Genomic DNA, 18096 nt, shown 5'->3' on the forward strand with positions numbered 1-18096 from the left:
AATTTAACTGCAGCTTCGGCATCACAACAAAAGTTACAAATCATTCTCAGGAAACGGTTGGCTGTGTCGAGAAGGTCGAGAAAGACTTGAGTTCGAATAAATTAAATTAAGCAAGCATTCAGTGTTCACCAAAGAAAATGGCAAAAGTTAAGGAAATGACGATGTACGATCTTGCCCAACAAGATTATCAGGTCCTGGAGGAAATGATCTCCAAAGATCCATCGCTCATCACCAAAAAAGATACGGTGAGTTTATGAGTTTAACGAATATACCGTCAGTTGTAGTTACTTTCACATCCCCTTCAGAATGAACGCTTCCTGCTTCACTGGGCTGCCCTGGGAGGGCGCGATTTGCTGGTGGAGGAGCTTCTGAAAAGGACACCGGAGCAGTTGGAGGCAACCGATGATACCAATGCTACACCGCTGGTTTTGGCCACTCTGGGAGGCCATCTGAGCACCGTTCGGATGCTGGTGGCCAGAGGAGCTAACGTAAACCACAAGAACTGGCAGGGACATTCCGCGCTGCAGTATGCCTGCTCCAAGGGGCATTTCGAGGTTGGTTAGGGGGGCGTACAGAAATTCATATTCGTGGATGGCACTGCTCTTTGAATTTGATGACAAAAATTAATTGGAAACTGCATCGCATATTTTTACCATTTTGATGTGAAAGCACAGCACTTAACGAATAAGAATTTGTAATAAGAGATTGAATTTCTAATATATAGTTTGATTTATAGATCGTAAAGTTCCTGCTGGAACAAGGCGCGGACATCAACGTAACGGACAACCGACACGACACATCGCTGCACCGTGTGGCATCGCAAGGCCGGGCCGAAATCCTCAAGTATTTGCTCGACCATAAGGCCGAGGTGAATGTTCAGAATGCGGAAGGAAATACGGCGCTGCATTTGGCTTGTGAAGACGAACAGAGCGCTTGTGCCATGCTATTGGTCGAGCATGGAGCTTCCGGTACGATTCAGAATAAGGAGAAAAAGACACCTCTGGATCTGGCCAAACCAGGACTGAAAAGGAACTTGAAGAACAAGCTTGGAATTTCTGATGAATAAAATTGGAACGGGTTTTCGTGCGATATAATTCTTTTGGGTTTTATTCCATCTCTTATCATTCAAAAACACGTCTTTGAAAAGGAATTTTAAATTACGAACATCGGAAACATTTGAAGACTTAAAAGCTATTTCTTTTAATTCGCATAAATCACAGAACAATTCGAAACACCTACTCGAAAAAAACGCGAAAATCCCTAAATCGGTGTCCAGTGTTCGGCGGTCCAGATCAAGGCGTGCATGTTGTTGGATCGATCCTTCAGCAACGACTCCTTCAAGCGCTTATCCGGAGCACCCGCCGAGGGCGTAGTCACATGGCCCGTGGTCACGTCTGTGTAGCGATCGATCAAGGATCGATAACCGCGCCCAATGGTGACCAGCATCGGAGTCGGACCACCGTACAGCGGGACGATACAGCGAACATCCTCCTCGAATGGACGGAATATCGTGATCGGCCGGAGGGTTTGCTTCTCAATGATGATGATACAACCCCACGTGGTTCCGACGTACAGTTCTCCGTTCAGGGCAGCCATCGCGGATATTTGGCATTTGCCTGGGCTGAGATGCTCGTCGATGGCGATGCTCTTGAGACTTTCCGAGCACGGGACCAGTTTCGAGCAGTCCAGCCGGTTTTCGATTTGCTTGCCCGTGGATCGCCACTGGTACAAGATACAACCTGGAGCAACGTACGAGTAGACCCAGTCATCCGAGGCGCACAACAGGGCCACCGTTAGTCCTCGAGTAGGAAGCGGCGTTTGGAAGTGAGTCAAGTGATGCTGACCAGAAACGTGGGTGTTTTTCAGCGAGAACACGTTCATCGCCCCGTCCGTTTCGCCACACCAAAGTTCGCATTCGGAGTCGTTCTTCCAGAGCGGACAAGCACTGTACAATCGTTCTCCGGACCCAAGTTCAGATAACACAAAACTGCCCTCAGCCGATACGGAAGTGCTCGGCGTTAGGGTCGAGTCCAATAGGAACATGCGACCGTTCTCCAAGCCTGCAGCAACTCTACTAAACTTTTTCAGGTAGACTAACGCCACTACCGGACACGGTTGGGCAGGTTCCAGCGCATATGAGAACTGGTGAACACAATCCGAAGCGTTGAATGCGTAGATGTTACCTTCAGCATCTCCAATCCAAACGGCCTTCTCTACAATACACGCTACCATCAACTTGATCTGCTTCACCTGATGAGGAGTCGTTGGTTGCGAGTGATACCCGCTTCCATTGGCCGATTTCACCGGCGTCCCAATCTGAGGACACATTATCCGATGATACTGCTGCCATCCCTTGATTGACCCATGCAGAATATCGATCCGTGAATTGGAGCAAGGCAACCACAATTCATGCCCGGAGATAACCGTTTCATCGTCCACGCTGGCAATCGGACAAGCAATTCCGTCCATGGTATTCCCCGGATGACTCAGCGAGATTATATCTATCAGATGCGTAAACTCTGGTGCACTAGCGATGGACACAATCTGACTGGCCGAAGGTCGCACCTTCGGCTGCTGATCCCAGCACAGAACCATCAAATCCAAGCAATACGACGGAAAATGAGTCTCCCGCTGTGTTAAAACCGGTCTCCCACCCTCCAGTATGCACTCCTTGACCGCTTCGTGACCCTCAAACGGTTGCCGCAGCGCGATCAGCTCGTACAGGAACATCCCGAACGAGAAGCAGTCCACCTTCTCGGTGTATTCCTCCTCGCCGTTGTGACGCATGATTTCCGGCGCCATGAAGCCTTCGGTACCCCCGAAGCCCTTGGAACCGGACGGCAGCGTGATCCGACTGATGCCGTAATCCGCCACCTTGATGTGCACCGCGTTCGACGGGTGGTCGTCACTGGAAAAGAGAGAGAGACAGCGAGTCAGTTTTGCATGATTTCATCAGATAGACCCCAATCTTATATGCAACATATGAAAAGTCTGGAAATTAAAACCTTTCACCTTTGAATGATAGTTTAAGTTCTTCACACAACTCCTCGGAAGTATTAAATCAAGTATTAGTATACGCAATTTATCAAAACACAACCGGATTTTCGTCAGAAGCTTTTTAAAGTATTTGTCCAAAATATACTTCAAACATTACCCCGAAGATGTATTTAACGGCCTTCTTAAATTACAACGTAAATTCCTTACGAATTTCGTTCAAGGTATCTTCAAGAATTTAACCTGGAGTTTGTTTAAGGATAACCCCATCAATTACTCCAGAGGTTCGATAATGAATTTCTTCAAGAATTTCTCCAAAGATTCTTTCACAAATTCGAGCGTAATTCCTCCACCTAGTGATTTCCAAGGATTTCGATCAAAATTTCCAATTAGGATTCCTCCAAGAACTCGAGCAGTTATTTCTCCAGAAACGCCTCCATTGATTTCTTAGTATCGTTGTTCAGGGTTTCTTTAGGATTATAAACAGGAATATTTCTAAGGATACATTCAGTAATTCCAGAGATTACTCATAGGATTCCTTAAAGATGTACTTCAGAAATTATTTGAGAAATTTCCCAAGGATCTTTCGAATAATTCGATTAGAAAGATTAAGGCAGTTGCAGTTGTCTATAGATATAACGGATATTGATGGACATTAATCGATTTTAATACCAATATCCATGAGTGTTCTACCCCATGACAGAAAGTTTTTCTTAGAGATTATTGAAGAAATTTCTGGAAAACCCTACAGTAATCTCTAATGATACTTCTGCTCACTAAAACTCATTAACTCCTCAAGATGTTTTGGTGTATTTTCCTGAAAATTGCTAGTTGGTTGTCTTGGTTGGAAATAGATAAGATAATTATGTGCATAAAAAATATCTAATCTATCAATCTAATCTCTCTTCATTTTCTTCAAAGAATGCTTCTTCTGAAGGATTTCTGTGAAATACATAGAACAAAATTCCTTACAAATATGTGTGTCAGAATAATCAAAATATTGACTGTAGTTTTCATAGATGTGACACGTTAGATGCGTTATTCAAGAATCCATGGAGATTTTACTTGAGAAATCTCTTCAACAAATTCTTGGAAAAGTTTCTGGAATTTATTGAGAACGTCCTGGTAGAGTTCTCAATGGATTTCCTGGAATGATCGTTGGAGGAATTTTAAAGTAATTTCAGAGAAAAACTATGCATGAATTCAATAACTTTAAAAATCGGCGTATAAACTCCTGGAGGAATTCATGTGGGGTTTCCTAGAAAATCCCTTAACGAATTTCTTCAAAAAGAACTCGAGTAAACCTTTGATATTTTTTTAAAGAGTTTGCTATAGTAACTACTGAAGTCGGGGGAAGATTTGGTTCTAAATTTTCAGAGTAATCTTTGTTAAAATTAATGGCAATAATTACGTTAGATTTTCTAATTTCTAAAAGGAATTTCTAGAAGAATTTCTGGAAGGATGCTTGAAGTATCCCTGGAACTATTCCAGAAGAAATGTCTGGAGAATTGTCTAAAATACTTCCCTCGTAAACTATTGTAAGAAATATCTGTAGAATAATCGCGTAAGTTTTCTGTGGAGCTACTAGACTATTGCATCAGGATTCACTACATGGAAGAAACGAAGAATAGTGACCTTAGAGATCATTATAGTTAAAAGAAGAGATTTTGGAAATCTTTCAATGAAAACATAGAGTTTATACAGACTTGCATTGAAATAGTGACCAAGGAAATCTATCAAGAGATCTGCTCCCAGATCTGAAGTAGAGATCAGGAGATACTCTTAAGTTTAAATTATGATTCCTCAGAAAATCCGACAATCTGTCAGAGGTTATTTCCAAAAACATCTGTGGGGATCAAAATTTTCATGATTTTTACCAGAAAATGTATTTTAATGTAATTTAGATACCTACTAAAAGTTACCTTCAGGTATTAGTCCTAAGATTCTTCCGATTAGCGCTGAGATTTATGAGTTCAGTGATTATTTAATGGACTTCCCAAGGGACTCCTCCAAGATTTTCGATACTTAGCAGGGCTGGTAGAAAGTTTGCTTTTAGAGACTAAATATCTATTTTAATGCAAGTCTCTAAAGAGTTTCGATTTTTAATGTTAGGTCTTTTATGTCTCTTTTTCTATCAATGTGGTTTCTAGAGTCACTATTTTCTTTTTTCTCCTTGCAGTTATTCCCGGTGCAAAATTCTAAAGGATGCAGAGAAATCTTCAGTGACTCTCACGCGATTATTCTCCAAGAGTTCATGTTCAGACTCAGGAATTCTTTTAGTGATTTCTCATAAAATTTCTCGTGGAATACTTACAGCAGCTTTTTCAGGTATCCCTCCAGAAAATACCCTAGATAAGGCCAACAAGCTCGTCTTGGAATTCGTACAGATTTTGTGATAGTTTTCATCCTGGTTCATTCATTTGAAGAATGCAGAAAAGCAGAAAACAGACACAAGGAACTACACACACGATTACCAATCGCTTTAAGGGCGAGATTCATAAGTTATACGAAATATGTGCTATTCCAGGATTTATGCAGAGATTCTACCAATTCTTCCACCGATTTCTCAAGTAATCACTCTAGCAGATTTTCCAAAGATTTCTACAGTTCTAACAACAAAATTCCCGAGGGGTTTTTGTTAAACGTTAAATGATTTTTCGATACATTAATTCCTCAAGAAGTTCCCACGCTGGTTATTCTAGTTCTTCATCTAGCCATTTTCATATCGATTATATAACGAATTGTGAACACCAGCGAATACAACAGCATTTATTCAGATTCTTCCTATAAAAATTACTTCCGGGATTGCGTTCGATGTTTTCTGGATATTTTTTCCAGGAATTTGATTGATTATCAGGAATTTTACAGCAGTTTCATCAGAGGAATTGTTTAAGAAATGCCTCACATATGTTTAAAAGCAATTTTCAAGAAACATTTTAACAATTTTAAAGAAGTAGTTCTGGTTGAATACTTCCCTGTTCAATTTTTCAATGATTAGTGGCAAACTCGGCAAGGGCGAAAAGCCACTCAAATTAAGATTAATAAAAACAATGATTTTCAGGCGGTCTTCCTGAAGAAATCTGAACGACAATTTTGGGAAAATCTTAAGAAATCAGTTGAGACATCGATGAAGAAACTACTGCTTGAATACATAAAAATGTCCTTAACGGAAATCTCAGACAAAATCCTAGCCGAATTTATCGAAAAATCACTTCACAAACTCATTCTTTTGCAGACTTTTCGTGCAAAATTTGTAGGAAAATCTTTGGAGCAATTGCTGAAAAATCAACTCTGAAGTAAACTTTAAAAAAAAGCATGTTGGATTTTTAAAGGTATCTTGAACGAAATACATGGAGGATTTCCACAAGAAGTTCGCTAACCCGCCACGTGCTCAAGCAAATCATGTTGCAAATGATTTTTTTTTCGAAACCAGTTATTTTTTTAATAGTTTCTCAGTAGTAATTGATTATCGATAGTTTTACTGTTGTAACTGTTGATTGACTATTGGGTTAATCTGATGAGTATGAAACCATATCTTAGTAACTATTGTACAGGTAGTTTTTATCTGATTCGTTTTTTCTCACGTTCGTAAATGGAGCTCAGAAGCTACCGTTGGAAAGAGAGTTTTAAATCTTCTGAGATATAGCTGAAGGCAGGAAATGTCTGAAAGCTCAGTGCTGTGCCATAAACATGCGTGCGATTCAGAAATTAGTTGTGCGTCTCCCATTCTTTGCGAGTAAACTCAAATCAAGGTGTAGGAGACAATTGTTTTTTGTGCGAGACAAAACAAAGCACAATCTTTACTCTTTCAGTCTCTTTCCTAAAAGCACAAAAAATCACTCTAGAAAATTTAGAAACATAAGGTTTTGATGCATTATGTTCATCGTGTTTAAGAGTTTTGACAGCCACGTATCAATAAAATGAATTCAAGTGTTTTTTGTAAGCGTGTACAAAACGCTAAGAGTGAAAATGAGACAACTCGATACGACGCAGCCCAAAGCACATTGCTCTTTCGAATTTAGGGTGCTCTTTCGTGTAGTACTGAAAGAGATTTGAGTCGCACCTTATCCCTGCCTGAAGGAAACTTTAAGCATCTAGCTGATTTAGCTTCTAATGAGATTCTCGAGAAAAAAAATGGAAAAATACATACAGTAACACTTGTCATAATGTCATAAGTAATATAGATCGCAAATTAGAAAATAAATAAAAGTATTCATAGAGAAATTCCTGGCCGGATTTTTTGAAAAATTCTAATAAAAAGCTCTTATCTTCGGGTTCTTGTATGACCTAAATTTATTATTTTTTTTTAATGCTAAAAGTATTAAACTTGAAATTCCAATTCCCAAGGATGCTTCTAGAAATTACTACAGAGATTTAGCCTAGGATTTCTTCCAAGTTTTTTGTTCAAGACCTCCTCAAGTATTCAACAAGTAATTTCTCTAAGGGAAGATTCAAATATGACGTCCATCGTTTCTCGGGATTTCTAGACCCAACTCCCCCCCCCCCCCCCCTCTGTCACGCTTTTTCCAATACCTTATACAGTATTGGACAAAACATTTGCAACTTTTTCGATTTTCCATACAAAATGACCAACTTTGATAAACTATATCTCAGTTATTTATGGACTGATTTGAATGAAAATTTCACAGAATATCAGACATAACTTGAATTTAAGCATATAGTTTTGAGTGATTTTTCCAATCACAAGTTGAAAAGCAGTAACGCTTTGACTAAAGTGAACTTTTTGACGATTTTTTATAATTGACATAACTAAACATATTGAAGGAATAGCTTCATGGTATCTTCAGCAAAGTTGTAGATTTTGACGAGATGATTAAGTTTGCTGAAGACAGTTTTTGTGTAGGGCTATTAGATTTTGAGATAAAAAGTTTTGAATTTTTCGTCGAAAATTAAACTTTAGTCAAACCGTTATTACTTTTGAACTCGTGATTGGAAAAATTATTCAAAAATATATGTTACAATTCAAGTTATATCTGATGTTCTGTGAAAGTTTCATCCAAATCGGTCCATAAATAACTGAGATCTAGCTTATCAAAGTTGGTCATTTAGTATGGAAAATCGAAAAAGTTGCAAATGTTTTGTCCAATACTGTACATGCCCTGTCACAGTTTCATAGACCCCTCGCTCCCCCAAATGATGGACGTCATTTTTGAATGACCCCTAAGCATATCTTGAAAAACACTCAGGAGATTTAATACCATTCCTTTTAAAGTTATCATTCATGATAAAGAAATCATAATCATATAATAAAGATTTCAACAAGATTTTCCTCAACGATACCTTTACACCAGTATGAACTAGGGAAGAACACATGGTCAATTTTGTTGAGAAATCTTTGGCAGAGACTGCAGGAGTAATCTTTGGATAAAATGATGGATAACCGCTTCAGAGAAATCTGTGAAGGAAATTTCTCTAGAAATTTCATGTGGATACCTTCATCGAAATTCACAGAAGAGACCCCAATAGATGCATTTGAATAACTCCTGGAAGAATTCATGGAGTAATTCCTGGAAAAACAAATGTTAGGATTCTTGAAAGAATTTCTGTAAAAATGGCTGCTATATATGGCTGCGCCTTAACTTAAACAAAACTTCGGACTTCAGGATTGTTTCGGCAATGCAGTCTTAGGAACAATTAAAACGTCAAATATGTTCTATGCCTGGTGTTTCAATGGTTTATGCCGTCTATCTCATTTTTAGGAAGAATTCCTGTTAATTTATTTGGTAGATATTCTAGTGGTGTAAATACTGGAGGAATCAATATAGGAAACTATGGAAGAAATGCTGAGAAAATGCATGAACATTCGTTGAAGCATCCTTGAAGTAATCGCTGTGGAAATTACTGGAGAGGTATTAGCAAGATACTACTTGCAGAAACTTCTTCTAAGCATCCCTTGAAAAATCACTAGAGGATATTGAGGACGAATTCCTGGAAGAATCTTAAGATGAATTTCTGGAAGAGTTTCAAAATGTGTGTAGCTTTTCTTCAAAGAAGATGTGAACTATGGAATAAATTCGTTTGAATCACTGCAGTCAAATTTTTTTCACTAAAGTGCACTGCAGAGACGACTTTGGAGTCCATTTTGCTTAAAAAAAAGCCAGAGAGCTTCTATTTGACATAGAGTCTTCTAAGAAACTTACATTGAATAAGTGATCAAGTCTCTAAAAATAGACCTGCTCATAAATGTTGATGAAAAACGAGATCAAAATGATTTCAATCAGGAACCAAAAACAAGAAAACGAGGCCACAGAAAATTAGGCAAAACTCTAAAAGTAATTCAAAAATATAAAAAAAATCCTAGAAAACTTCGTAGAAAACCCAACCCGACATTCCTCAGAGGGCTAATCTAAGAATTTGCTTCAAAATGTCAAGGTCAAGGTATAACCTCCACCAGAAATTCAATTAATGAACTTTTCACGAATTTCCGAGATTTTCGATTAGTATACTTTCATAAATTCAATTAGGCCCTTCTTAAGTTATCTCTAAACATTCTGAAGATTTTTAACAGGAAGTATTATTCCTTCATAGTTTCTGGGATAAATTTTCAACTATTTTACAAGTATTTTTGAGGAATATCCTTGCGTTATCTCTGACGAAAGACCTTAAAAACTACCTAATGAACTCCTGCAAGGTTGATGAACTTAAACAAGGATCTCTAATAAAACTACCATTGTAAAAAGTCTTGCAAGAATTTTCAGAATTACTGCTGCGATAATTATATATAAAATATCACACTATGCCTTGGAAATAGCTGCAGAATCTGAGTGCAAATCCTAGACGATTCTCGTAAGATTTTGATGTAAATCGATGAAATCGTGGAGTAATTTGTGAATCTGTTTTGCTAATCGCTTTCTAATTTCAAGAATTTTCAACTTTTAAAAATAAATCCACATGTAACAGAGCCATCTAGGTGTGAAAACATTAAACTGATGCTTATCGCCATATATTTCAGCAATTTGCTGTTCATACAAACCTAAACCCCACTTTGAACCATTAGCGGAGACCCCGTGAACCAATTGACTTATAATGTTCAGGAAGCAATGTTACTATCATAGATGCAAGATTTTGATTTCACAATTTCATATATGTTGGGCTAGTCTGCTATCCAGCAATACTTACGCATGAGGTTCGGGAAACTCCCACACCAAGATGTTTTCCGCCTTGAGATCACGGTAGATTACCCTCCTCCGGTGCAGATATTCCATGGCCTTGGCTGCCTGGAGAACCAGCGATTGGAAACAGTACGGACCGATGCGAGCGCCACTTCGACGAAAGTGGCGCAGCACGGCATCCAGCGCCCCCTTCGGAGCCAAGTCCAGCACCAGCGCCAACGGTTGCGTACAGACTCCAATCAACGGAACGATGTTCGGATGGCGTAGCGTCAGAAGAACGGCCAACTCCTGCCGCGCTGTACAGTAAGCCTTGCACGAGTGCTGCAACGGATCGCGTTCCCACTTTCCGAGGGCAGCTTTGTACGCTATGATGGCACTTTGACGAGCTCGCGGACCCGGTGCGACCGGTTGCAGCATCTTCATCGCTACCGGGATAATGGTCTTAGAACCGCGGGTCTTGCACGTTGCTTTGAACACAAAGCCGAACGCTCCACGTCCTAGAAGTGGCCCTCGAGTGATATCACCTGACTTGATCACGTAGTTCTCCGAGAGATCCAGGAAATTCTACGGAAAATGTACATTTAGAAAGTTGTTCAATACTGACTTGCTTACAACTTACCACATCCGGAGTGATCCGGCTCAGATCGATCTCCCCATGGATCGGACAGGCCACCGATTTCTTATCGTACGCAGCCAGAATGCATTCTTCCACCATCCACGAGTAGCTTGGAGGCCCTGGCATATCCCCTGCGTTCACAAGGGGATGGCCTTCGATGGAAGTAGCCCGCGAGCTATCGGCCGATTCCTGCCCTACCCCAGAATCACAATCGGACCACCCAACCGAGTCCTGTGACTTACGCGAAGGAACCAAGTCGTTCAATATACCCGGCAACTCGTTCAACCCACTGGACTCCCCGAACTCCTGCCTCCTGTCGACACTCAGCCGTTTGTGCATCATGGGTCGTTGAGTGCCCATCACTCCGGAACTTGACTTCACTTGCGAAGGAAAATTCGGAACGTGTCGGTCCTCGCAATCACGCAGGCATTTCGGGCATGGAACCAACCTGGTCACCAAGAAGCGACCTTCCGAGGTATGCACAAACCGAGTACCCAACGTAGGGTACCAGTCTTCCAGCAGCAAATCGATGTGATCTACACTGAGTGCCAAAAGCTGCGTCAGGCACCGTACATTGACTTCGATTTCCACCGAGGCCAGTTCCGCTCCGACTTCGTCCAGTTTCCGTATCTTCAACGCATTGAATGGGAAATATATCTCCAAGATCGAAGTCGAAGTGAGATCAATATCGCACCAGATTCCGTCCTGTTTCAGTTTGAAGCGGTTCATCGGGTTGCGATAAGGCGAGGTCGGGCAGGTCACGGAGATCTCCCTCATTTTGAACACCAGCGTTGATCCGTAGTACAGGGCTAGACCCGTTTGCCAGACTGCCCAGTGCGACGACATGTTCAGCACTTGGTTGATGTCCGGGTCGGATGAGACGTCCTTGGGAAGGGGATAGAGGGACCGGATCGCTTCGATGACCTGATCGTCAGCCAGAACCCGAGTTATGAGTCGGGACCAGAAGCCGGATGGGAAGTAAGACATCAGAAGCAGGCGAGAAATGGTTTGTTCGTGACGGGGTAGAGTTTGGATATCGCAGGCGTTGTTCAGGGTTGGCGTCTGTGGTTCGGATGTGACCGGCTCGTAGGTCGGTAAATTGGTGTTCAGCGGATTGCGACGCGTTCGCATAACCCATCCCTTGGAACGTGTTGCGATCTGCAAGACAAGAAATGAATCAGGACTGTCTCAAGGTCATTTGAGTGAAGCTTACCTTAACGGTAACTACCCTATCTGCTGTGCTGTCTTCTTCCAAAGGAAGAAGTGATGGAATAAGTAGGGTTCTCGCATCCCACGATAAGGCGACTTCGAATTTGTTCAACAAACTGACAATGTACCTGTAACAAACCCGAAACAGTCAATTCACTCATCCTATGAACGCTTAATCAGAACTTACCCTCGGTTATCGCTGCTCCCCAGGCAAGAACTCTTGAACACATGCTGCAAGTCGTCCATCTTCATAACCCCGGTCCTAGCGAACGGGTTGATCTCCCGGACGGTAACCACGTGTGCCAACATATCGCACAGCCACTGCGGATCCAAGAAGTACAAATCGCGCAACGTCGCATCGTCATAGTGCAGAAGAACGCCATTGTCGTGGAGAAACATGGTAGCTTGGTTCAACTCGGACCAATCGCGGAAACCCTTGAACCCCCGAAGTTGCATCTCCTGAGTCACCATCGATCGATACCGATCGGCATCCAGCACCGGATCTGCTCCGAACTGCCTCAGTGATGAGGATATGGCACCTACAACATCTTCCAGTGCCAAGTAGCTCGCTGGAACTCGTTGATACAGAAGAGGCTCTTTGCAACCCGGAGGTCGCAACGAAAACGCCGTATCGTAGATCAGATTCGCCAACAGTTTGATATTGTGGCCAGTTCTACAGCTGACTTCGATGGAGTCCAAAACCCTCGGCAGTCCAATTTTCTCCGCGTCGGACACCGCTATGAACCGGTCTCTAATGATCTGCTGCAGCTCTTCCGCCTTCTTCGCTGGCAATGTCTCTCCAACTGCGTCGTAATGTGTCCCCACAATAATAACCGGAGAGTTCGGAGCTCGCGCCTGGATATTACCCAGCCACTGCAAAACTTCCGCCAATCCCTTACGCCCATCGATGATCCTCCACAACACCAGATACAGACTTCGCTTCGACAGGAAGTATTGATGTGTAGCGTAGTACTCTTTTTGCCCTCCGAAATCCCAAGTCCTGAACACCACCGGTCCATGCGTCGAATGCCCTCTGATTTTCTTCTCACAGATCCAATCACCAATATCCACTCCAACCGTAGACATGTTGATCCCCCGACTAGTCTTCGTGTTGATATTCTTATGCCCCATTCGTTTTGCCCAGTGATCTACCTGCTTCTTGTTTCTCGTCGGACCCTCACTCCTCAACTGGTCCAGCAGGCTTGTCTTCCCAATTCCCTGAACCCCCACAACCATCAGTTTCATCCTCGCGTAAGGCCGAGCGTCCTCATACACCGACTTCAAATACCCAATGATATCCATCGTCTTGTACTTCTTACTCTCGATCATCGATCTCAGCGGATCCTGCAACGAACAACCCCTCGTATTCAGATTCCACAGCCTTGACAACAAACCCATGTGCGGCGGTAACTCCGTTATATCCATGTTCCCGCTGATGTTCAACACGCTCAGGTTGGTCAGCTCATGAATCGATGGTGGAATCTCCTTCAACGAGTTGTTACTGATGTCCAACATGGACAAGTTCGGGAATATCAACCGCGACTTGGCCACCCCAATCAAGCTCCATTCCGCATCTTCCGATTCGCCGAGCGTTGTCACATCGTCCGTAGATAGCTGGATTCGCGTCAACGAGTTATCAGCCAATACCAACGTTCGCAAGGATTCCAACCGGAGGTGACGCCGATGGACGCAAACGCTCTTGAGAACTGCCGTCCTCAGCGACGTTATGTTGTTGGAACTGGAGGACGACTTTACAACGGTAACCTCGTTGGAATACGGCGTACTGGAGCTTCCCGAGCTGGCAACGGAGTTTTTGGAGGAGTTCTTCTTTGGTTCTTGCGGGTTGTAGCACATCAGGTGCGGATCGGAAGCAGCGATCCGTGGCAAGCTTGGCCAGCAACTAATTTCGTTGTGACCCAGATCCAGTTGTTTGAGAGACGCCGGATAGCTGGTAACGTGTCCCATCGAGCGAAGGCTGTTGTAGGACATGTTGAGGCGAGTAAGGTTCACGGCAAGACAGGGTAGGGCAAGCGGAATACTGGTGAAAAGATTGTTGGCAAGGTTGAGGCTGCTTAGCTGCGAAACGGTGTGATCGTTTTTGGAATCTGGGAGGCGCAGCTCCTGATCGGTTACTTCGAGGGACTTTGACCAGATGTGATGCTTGACGAGTTCCAAGCTGGCAACGTGGCGATTTCGGGTGAGGGAATCGCTATTGTCTTCATAGGAATACGCGTGGAAGAGACATGCTTCCGTCACTGGGGAAGGGGGTTCTGTAGCGTCGGTACCCAGATCGGCAATGTTTGGTAGCGATGGGAGATCTTTGAGGAAGTTGAAAGCGACGTTGAACTCCTTCAGTTTCGGAGACTTCCACAGCTCGAACGGAAGTTCTTGGAGTTTGTTGTTGGAGACATCCAGGATGCTCAGACTGGGAAGAAGGAAGAGTCGAGGAGGAATGTACTCGAGTCGGTTGTCTTGTAAGTAGAGTTCTTCCAGCACTGGGCAGTTGTATTCGGGTGGTAAGGTTTTGGAGGTGCGACGTTTTTGGGGTTGATACGTCGAGCAGGCGTCGATGTCTTCTGGCAGGGGAATGCGTTCAATTTTGTTCTGTGCTGCGTTTAGGTAGCGGAGGCTACCTAGAGAGAAGATTTCGGGTGGAAGATGCGCAAGGGAATTGTGAGAGATGTCAATGCGAGTGAGGGCTCCTAGAGATAGCTGGTAACAACGAGGATGACCTTTCAACTTTGGATTACACTGGAGAACGGCTTCGCTAAGCCAGGGCATTTTAATAAGCGCAAGACGATAATTATTGCTATGCCAATTGATCATGGTAGCAGTACTGGGAAATAAGGAACTGTAAGTGAAACTTCCGACTAGTGGAAAGGCGCTATATTCTGCCTCCTGGGCAAAGGCCTTCTTGTTGATCTTATAGTCCGGGTCGGCATGTGCTTTGATAGACAACAGTCTGCAGACGATTTGTTCATCTGCGTTTTGAATAGCGATACCCAGTGCTATCGATTGATCATCTTTGGCACCATATTTGAGAAGTAGATCAACCATAGCTAAGGATTTCTGACGAGTAGCTTCCGCCAGGGGAACGTTAGAAAATCCGTAGATTTCATCCGAAGCCCTAGAAGAGCAAACATTATATGAAATGAAACAAACTTACTAGACAGCTTCTACTCACTTGGGATCATTCTGGTCTTCAACGGCCCTCGCCACCACATTGGGATCCGCGCCGTTCTGCAACAGAAGCGTAACTACATCCAGGAAACCTCCACGTACTGCTGCCAGTAAAGCGGTCTCACGAGCCGCTCCACACAAGATATTCAGATCCAAAGGACATCGCAGCTCTGTGTTTTCATCTCGATCTTCACCTTGATCACGCCCCAGACTCAATCGAGACATGATCGATTGAATGCCGAACGATATCCTCCGGTTGGAAGGACTCAGCGGATTACTAGACGGAGTGATTGCTTCCCGTGCTCCTCCTCCACCATCATCTTCCAGCGAATACCTCACACACTTGACCTTCCAGTTCAACAGCAATTCAACCAACTGCCGATTCCCCAAAAGGCAACTAACATACAGGGCTGTTTGACCGGTGACATCCTGGGTATTCGGATCGAAGGCCAAACGCCACTCGAGCTCTCCGCTAGGATCTCTGGAAAGGGGTGATTTGATTCTACTTGGTTAGCAAGGACAACAAGGTTTGATTAGCAAATGAGGATGGGATGAAGGAACCAATTGAACAAAAGAAAACCAATTTGATAGATGTTCATGAAATGGCATCTTGACTTTATAGAGTTCTTACCTGAACGAACTCATCAACTCCTCCGGATATTGATTCCGGATGAGCAACTCAACCACCGAGCAGTGCCCGTTGATACAAGCTGCATGGAATGGTAACCATCGCTCCACCGTCAACTGCTGGACCAATTCCGGAAATCGTTCCAGCAGCATCGACGCAACTTTCTTATGTCCGTTATGAACCGCCGTATAGAGCGGAGAATAACGCGTCACAGCATGTGCCCTTCCATCCGCCCCTGCATCCAACAGAAGTTGAACGATGCGCTCGGACCCGTTCTGGGAAGCTCTACAAGTGCGGAAACAACTCAGAATAGGTATCAACCATTCAAATGACGGGAAACCTACATGAAAAGAAGCGTGTTTGCTCCTCCCGGAGCCATGTTGACGATGATCTCCCTCTCCGGACCGATGTTGTCCAGCAGCAGTTGAACTAGCGTCTCGTCCGAAGATGCCACCGCTTCGCGCAGATTCTTGTGCTTCTGGGCTCGGATCTGCTCCCGGGTATCTGCAAGTGGAAATGAAATATGGACACATTTAAGGACAGGTGATCAAGGCGAATCGAGAGATCAATTTCAGCTGACGGTTGCAACATCGTAACCCCTAAGTTACTTCCAGTTTTTCCAACGCATTTCACATGTGATCGGGTTTAGGTGTCGATTTACTGTGTAATAAACATGATTTGCAACGAACTGTATGAACCCATGCGTGATGCGGTTTTTGCGGTTGACTGCCGTGTCTGGCTGCTTCGAACGGATGGAACGCACGGAAATGCGGTGGGGAATCGAAGTTCGATGGAGCGCGATGGAATAGTTATTGCTATTGCTGAATGGAGCACTTTAGGGTGAATAAAAAACTATCGTCGGATCGGATGTGAATCCACTAATTGGAATTGAAATTGATGTTTAAATTGAATCAATTCAATCTGCGAAGAATAACTGTCGATTATGTGTATCTATTTCTATAACAGAATAACAGACTTCCGTTGTAGGAAGGTAGCACGTTGCTGTAGTCCTGTTTCGTACATAATACACTGCCCACATTATTATGGGTCACCTTCTCACGATTATTAGTCACTCTGTTCCACACGCATTTCAAATGGAAATGACCCATAATAGTGGTTGACCCATGATAGTGTGACCACTGTACATACATAGTCCAATTGCATCTTTTGACCAAGGTGTTCTTGACGGACTTCGATGGCATTCTATGTTTTGGAGATTCACGTCTGCATTGACTTAGTAGCGATAACTAAATTTTTCAACAATTGATATACAACAGACCATCTCAAATAGTGTCCGATTTTTACGTTTCATGACTTTGGTTCGATACAGGAACTATACTGCAGAGTGATTCCATTGGCCTAATAATAATTCCTTTTTGCTTGACCTCATACTACTCATACTCATAGCCCTGAATTGAAGACGACAAATTCCGTTCAAAATTATTTAGAATCATGATAACGTACTCCTCCATTGCGTCTTTTGTATCTCTTCTTATTGTGCTAAATACCTACTCGCAGGATTGGAAGGTTTCACGGACAACTTATTGCAGGATTGCATTCAGATTTCGATGCTTTACACTGAACGGAATCTCCCGCCATGAATTGAATGATTTGTAATTCACTTGACTGCAATTCATCATAATCCTCATTTTGAATGATTATTAAAAGATATGATGCATCCACTGACTCTAAAATAAAATCATCCAATGATTTGATGATTTTTAGTGCGCATCCGTATGACATTAAATAATTAAATTACAGTCGACATCTCGATGTTCTACATCTCGATATCTCTTCCTATGGACTAATGCACTGCCGTTATACGCATAATTGTGCCATGTTACTTTTTGTGCATTTTGACTTTTTTTCATCAAACAGTTTATTTTTACGTATAGTTTTAGAAAACACTTACCAAACATTAACTTTGTTCGGAAACTCAATGAAAAGCAAGCCAAGTCAATTTGCCCATTGATGAATTTCCACGCATAACTGTCCCACTACTGTATTTCTACGCATAACTGTCACACTATACAATTCGCTGCGCTAATCTTGAACAAAATATTCAGTTGTCAGTTTTGAATTCGCTGGTGTTTGGGAAAATCGTTTTTAACATCTTCTTACGTTGGTTTTGCATCCCATGTGAAACACAACCTGTTTTATGTGTTTGTATTATCGGGATGCAATCATCATTCATGCGAGTCTGATGTCAAATTTTATTGAAATTTTCAATATTAAAATATTTTTTCCCATCCGTTCTTCAATGAATTTCAGTTAAATTATCAGGGTCAATCACAAAGTTTTTCTAGTTTTTGGAACCGCGGTTGTCGATTAGAAAT

General features: G+C 42.7%; 2 protein-coding genes across 7 annotated transcripts in view; one reads left to right on the forward strand and one right to left on the reverse strand.

The window, feature by feature from the left end:
• On the forward strand, nucleotides 1-1094 carry LOC5570592 (26S proteasome non-ATPase regulatory subunit 10). Its single transcript, XM_001653209.2, has 3 exons — nucleotides 1-245; nucleotides 306-554; nucleotides 737-1094. The coding sequence occupies exons 1-3, from the start codon at nucleotides 138-140 to the stop codon at nucleotides 1064-1066; spliced, it is 687 nt and encodes a 228-aa protein (XP_001653259.2). The 5' UTR covers nucleotides 1-137; the 3' UTR covers nucleotides 1067-1094.
• The window catches only part of LOC5570593 (leucine-rich repeat serine/threonine-protein kinase 1), a 58981-nt gene continuing 41969 nt past the window's right edge, over nucleotides 1085-18096 (reverse strand). For 3 of the 6 annotated variants that reach the window (XM_021842882.1, XM_021842877.1, XM_021842891.1), the window contains 8 exons: nucleotides 16105-16264; nucleotides 15764-16045; nucleotides 15137-15613; nucleotides 12140-15079; nucleotides 11957-12080; nucleotides 10747-11901; nucleotides 10135-10691; nucleotides 1085-2908 (listed from right to left, as the gene is read on the reverse strand). In XM_021842882.1, coding sequence (XP_021698574.1) covers nucleotides 1261-2908; nucleotides 10135-10691; nucleotides 10747-11901; nucleotides 11957-12080; nucleotides 12140-15079; nucleotides 15137-15613; nucleotides 15764-16045; nucleotides 16105-16264 — 7343 coding nt within the window. In that variant the 3' untranslated portion in view covers nucleotides 1085-1260. Of the gene's footprint in view, nucleotides 2909-10134; nucleotides 10692-10746; nucleotides 11902-11956; nucleotides 12081-12139; nucleotides 15080-15136; nucleotides 15635-15763; nucleotides 16046-16104; nucleotides 16265-18096 lie in introns of all 6 variants that reach the window. The other 3 variants (XM_021842867.1, XM_021842858.1, XM_021842886.1) reach the window with 1 other exon arrangement.

This window comes from Aedes aegypti, chromosome 1 (genome assembly GCF_002204515.2).
Source record: "Aedes aegypti strain LVP_AGWG chromosome 1, AaegL5.0 Primary Assembly, whole genome shotgun sequence".
Classification (NCBI taxonomy): Eukaryota; Metazoa; Arthropoda; class Insecta; order Diptera; family Culicidae; genus Aedes; species Aedes aegypti.

Bases quoted from the DNA above. Each gene is read 5' to 3' on its own strand.
- LOC5570592 (XM_001653209.2), top strand. From the start codon at position 138: ATGGCAAAAGTTAAGGAAATGACGATGTACGATCTTGCCCAACAAGAT. The intron at 246-305 runs GTGAGTTTATGA...CATCCCCTTCAG, and splicing joins TCATCACCAAAAAAGATACG to AATGAACGCTTCCTGCTTCA. The intron at 555-736 runs GTTGGTTAGGGG...TTTGATTTATAG, and splicing joins GCTCCAAGGGGCATTTCGAG to ATCGTAAAGTTCCTGCTGGA.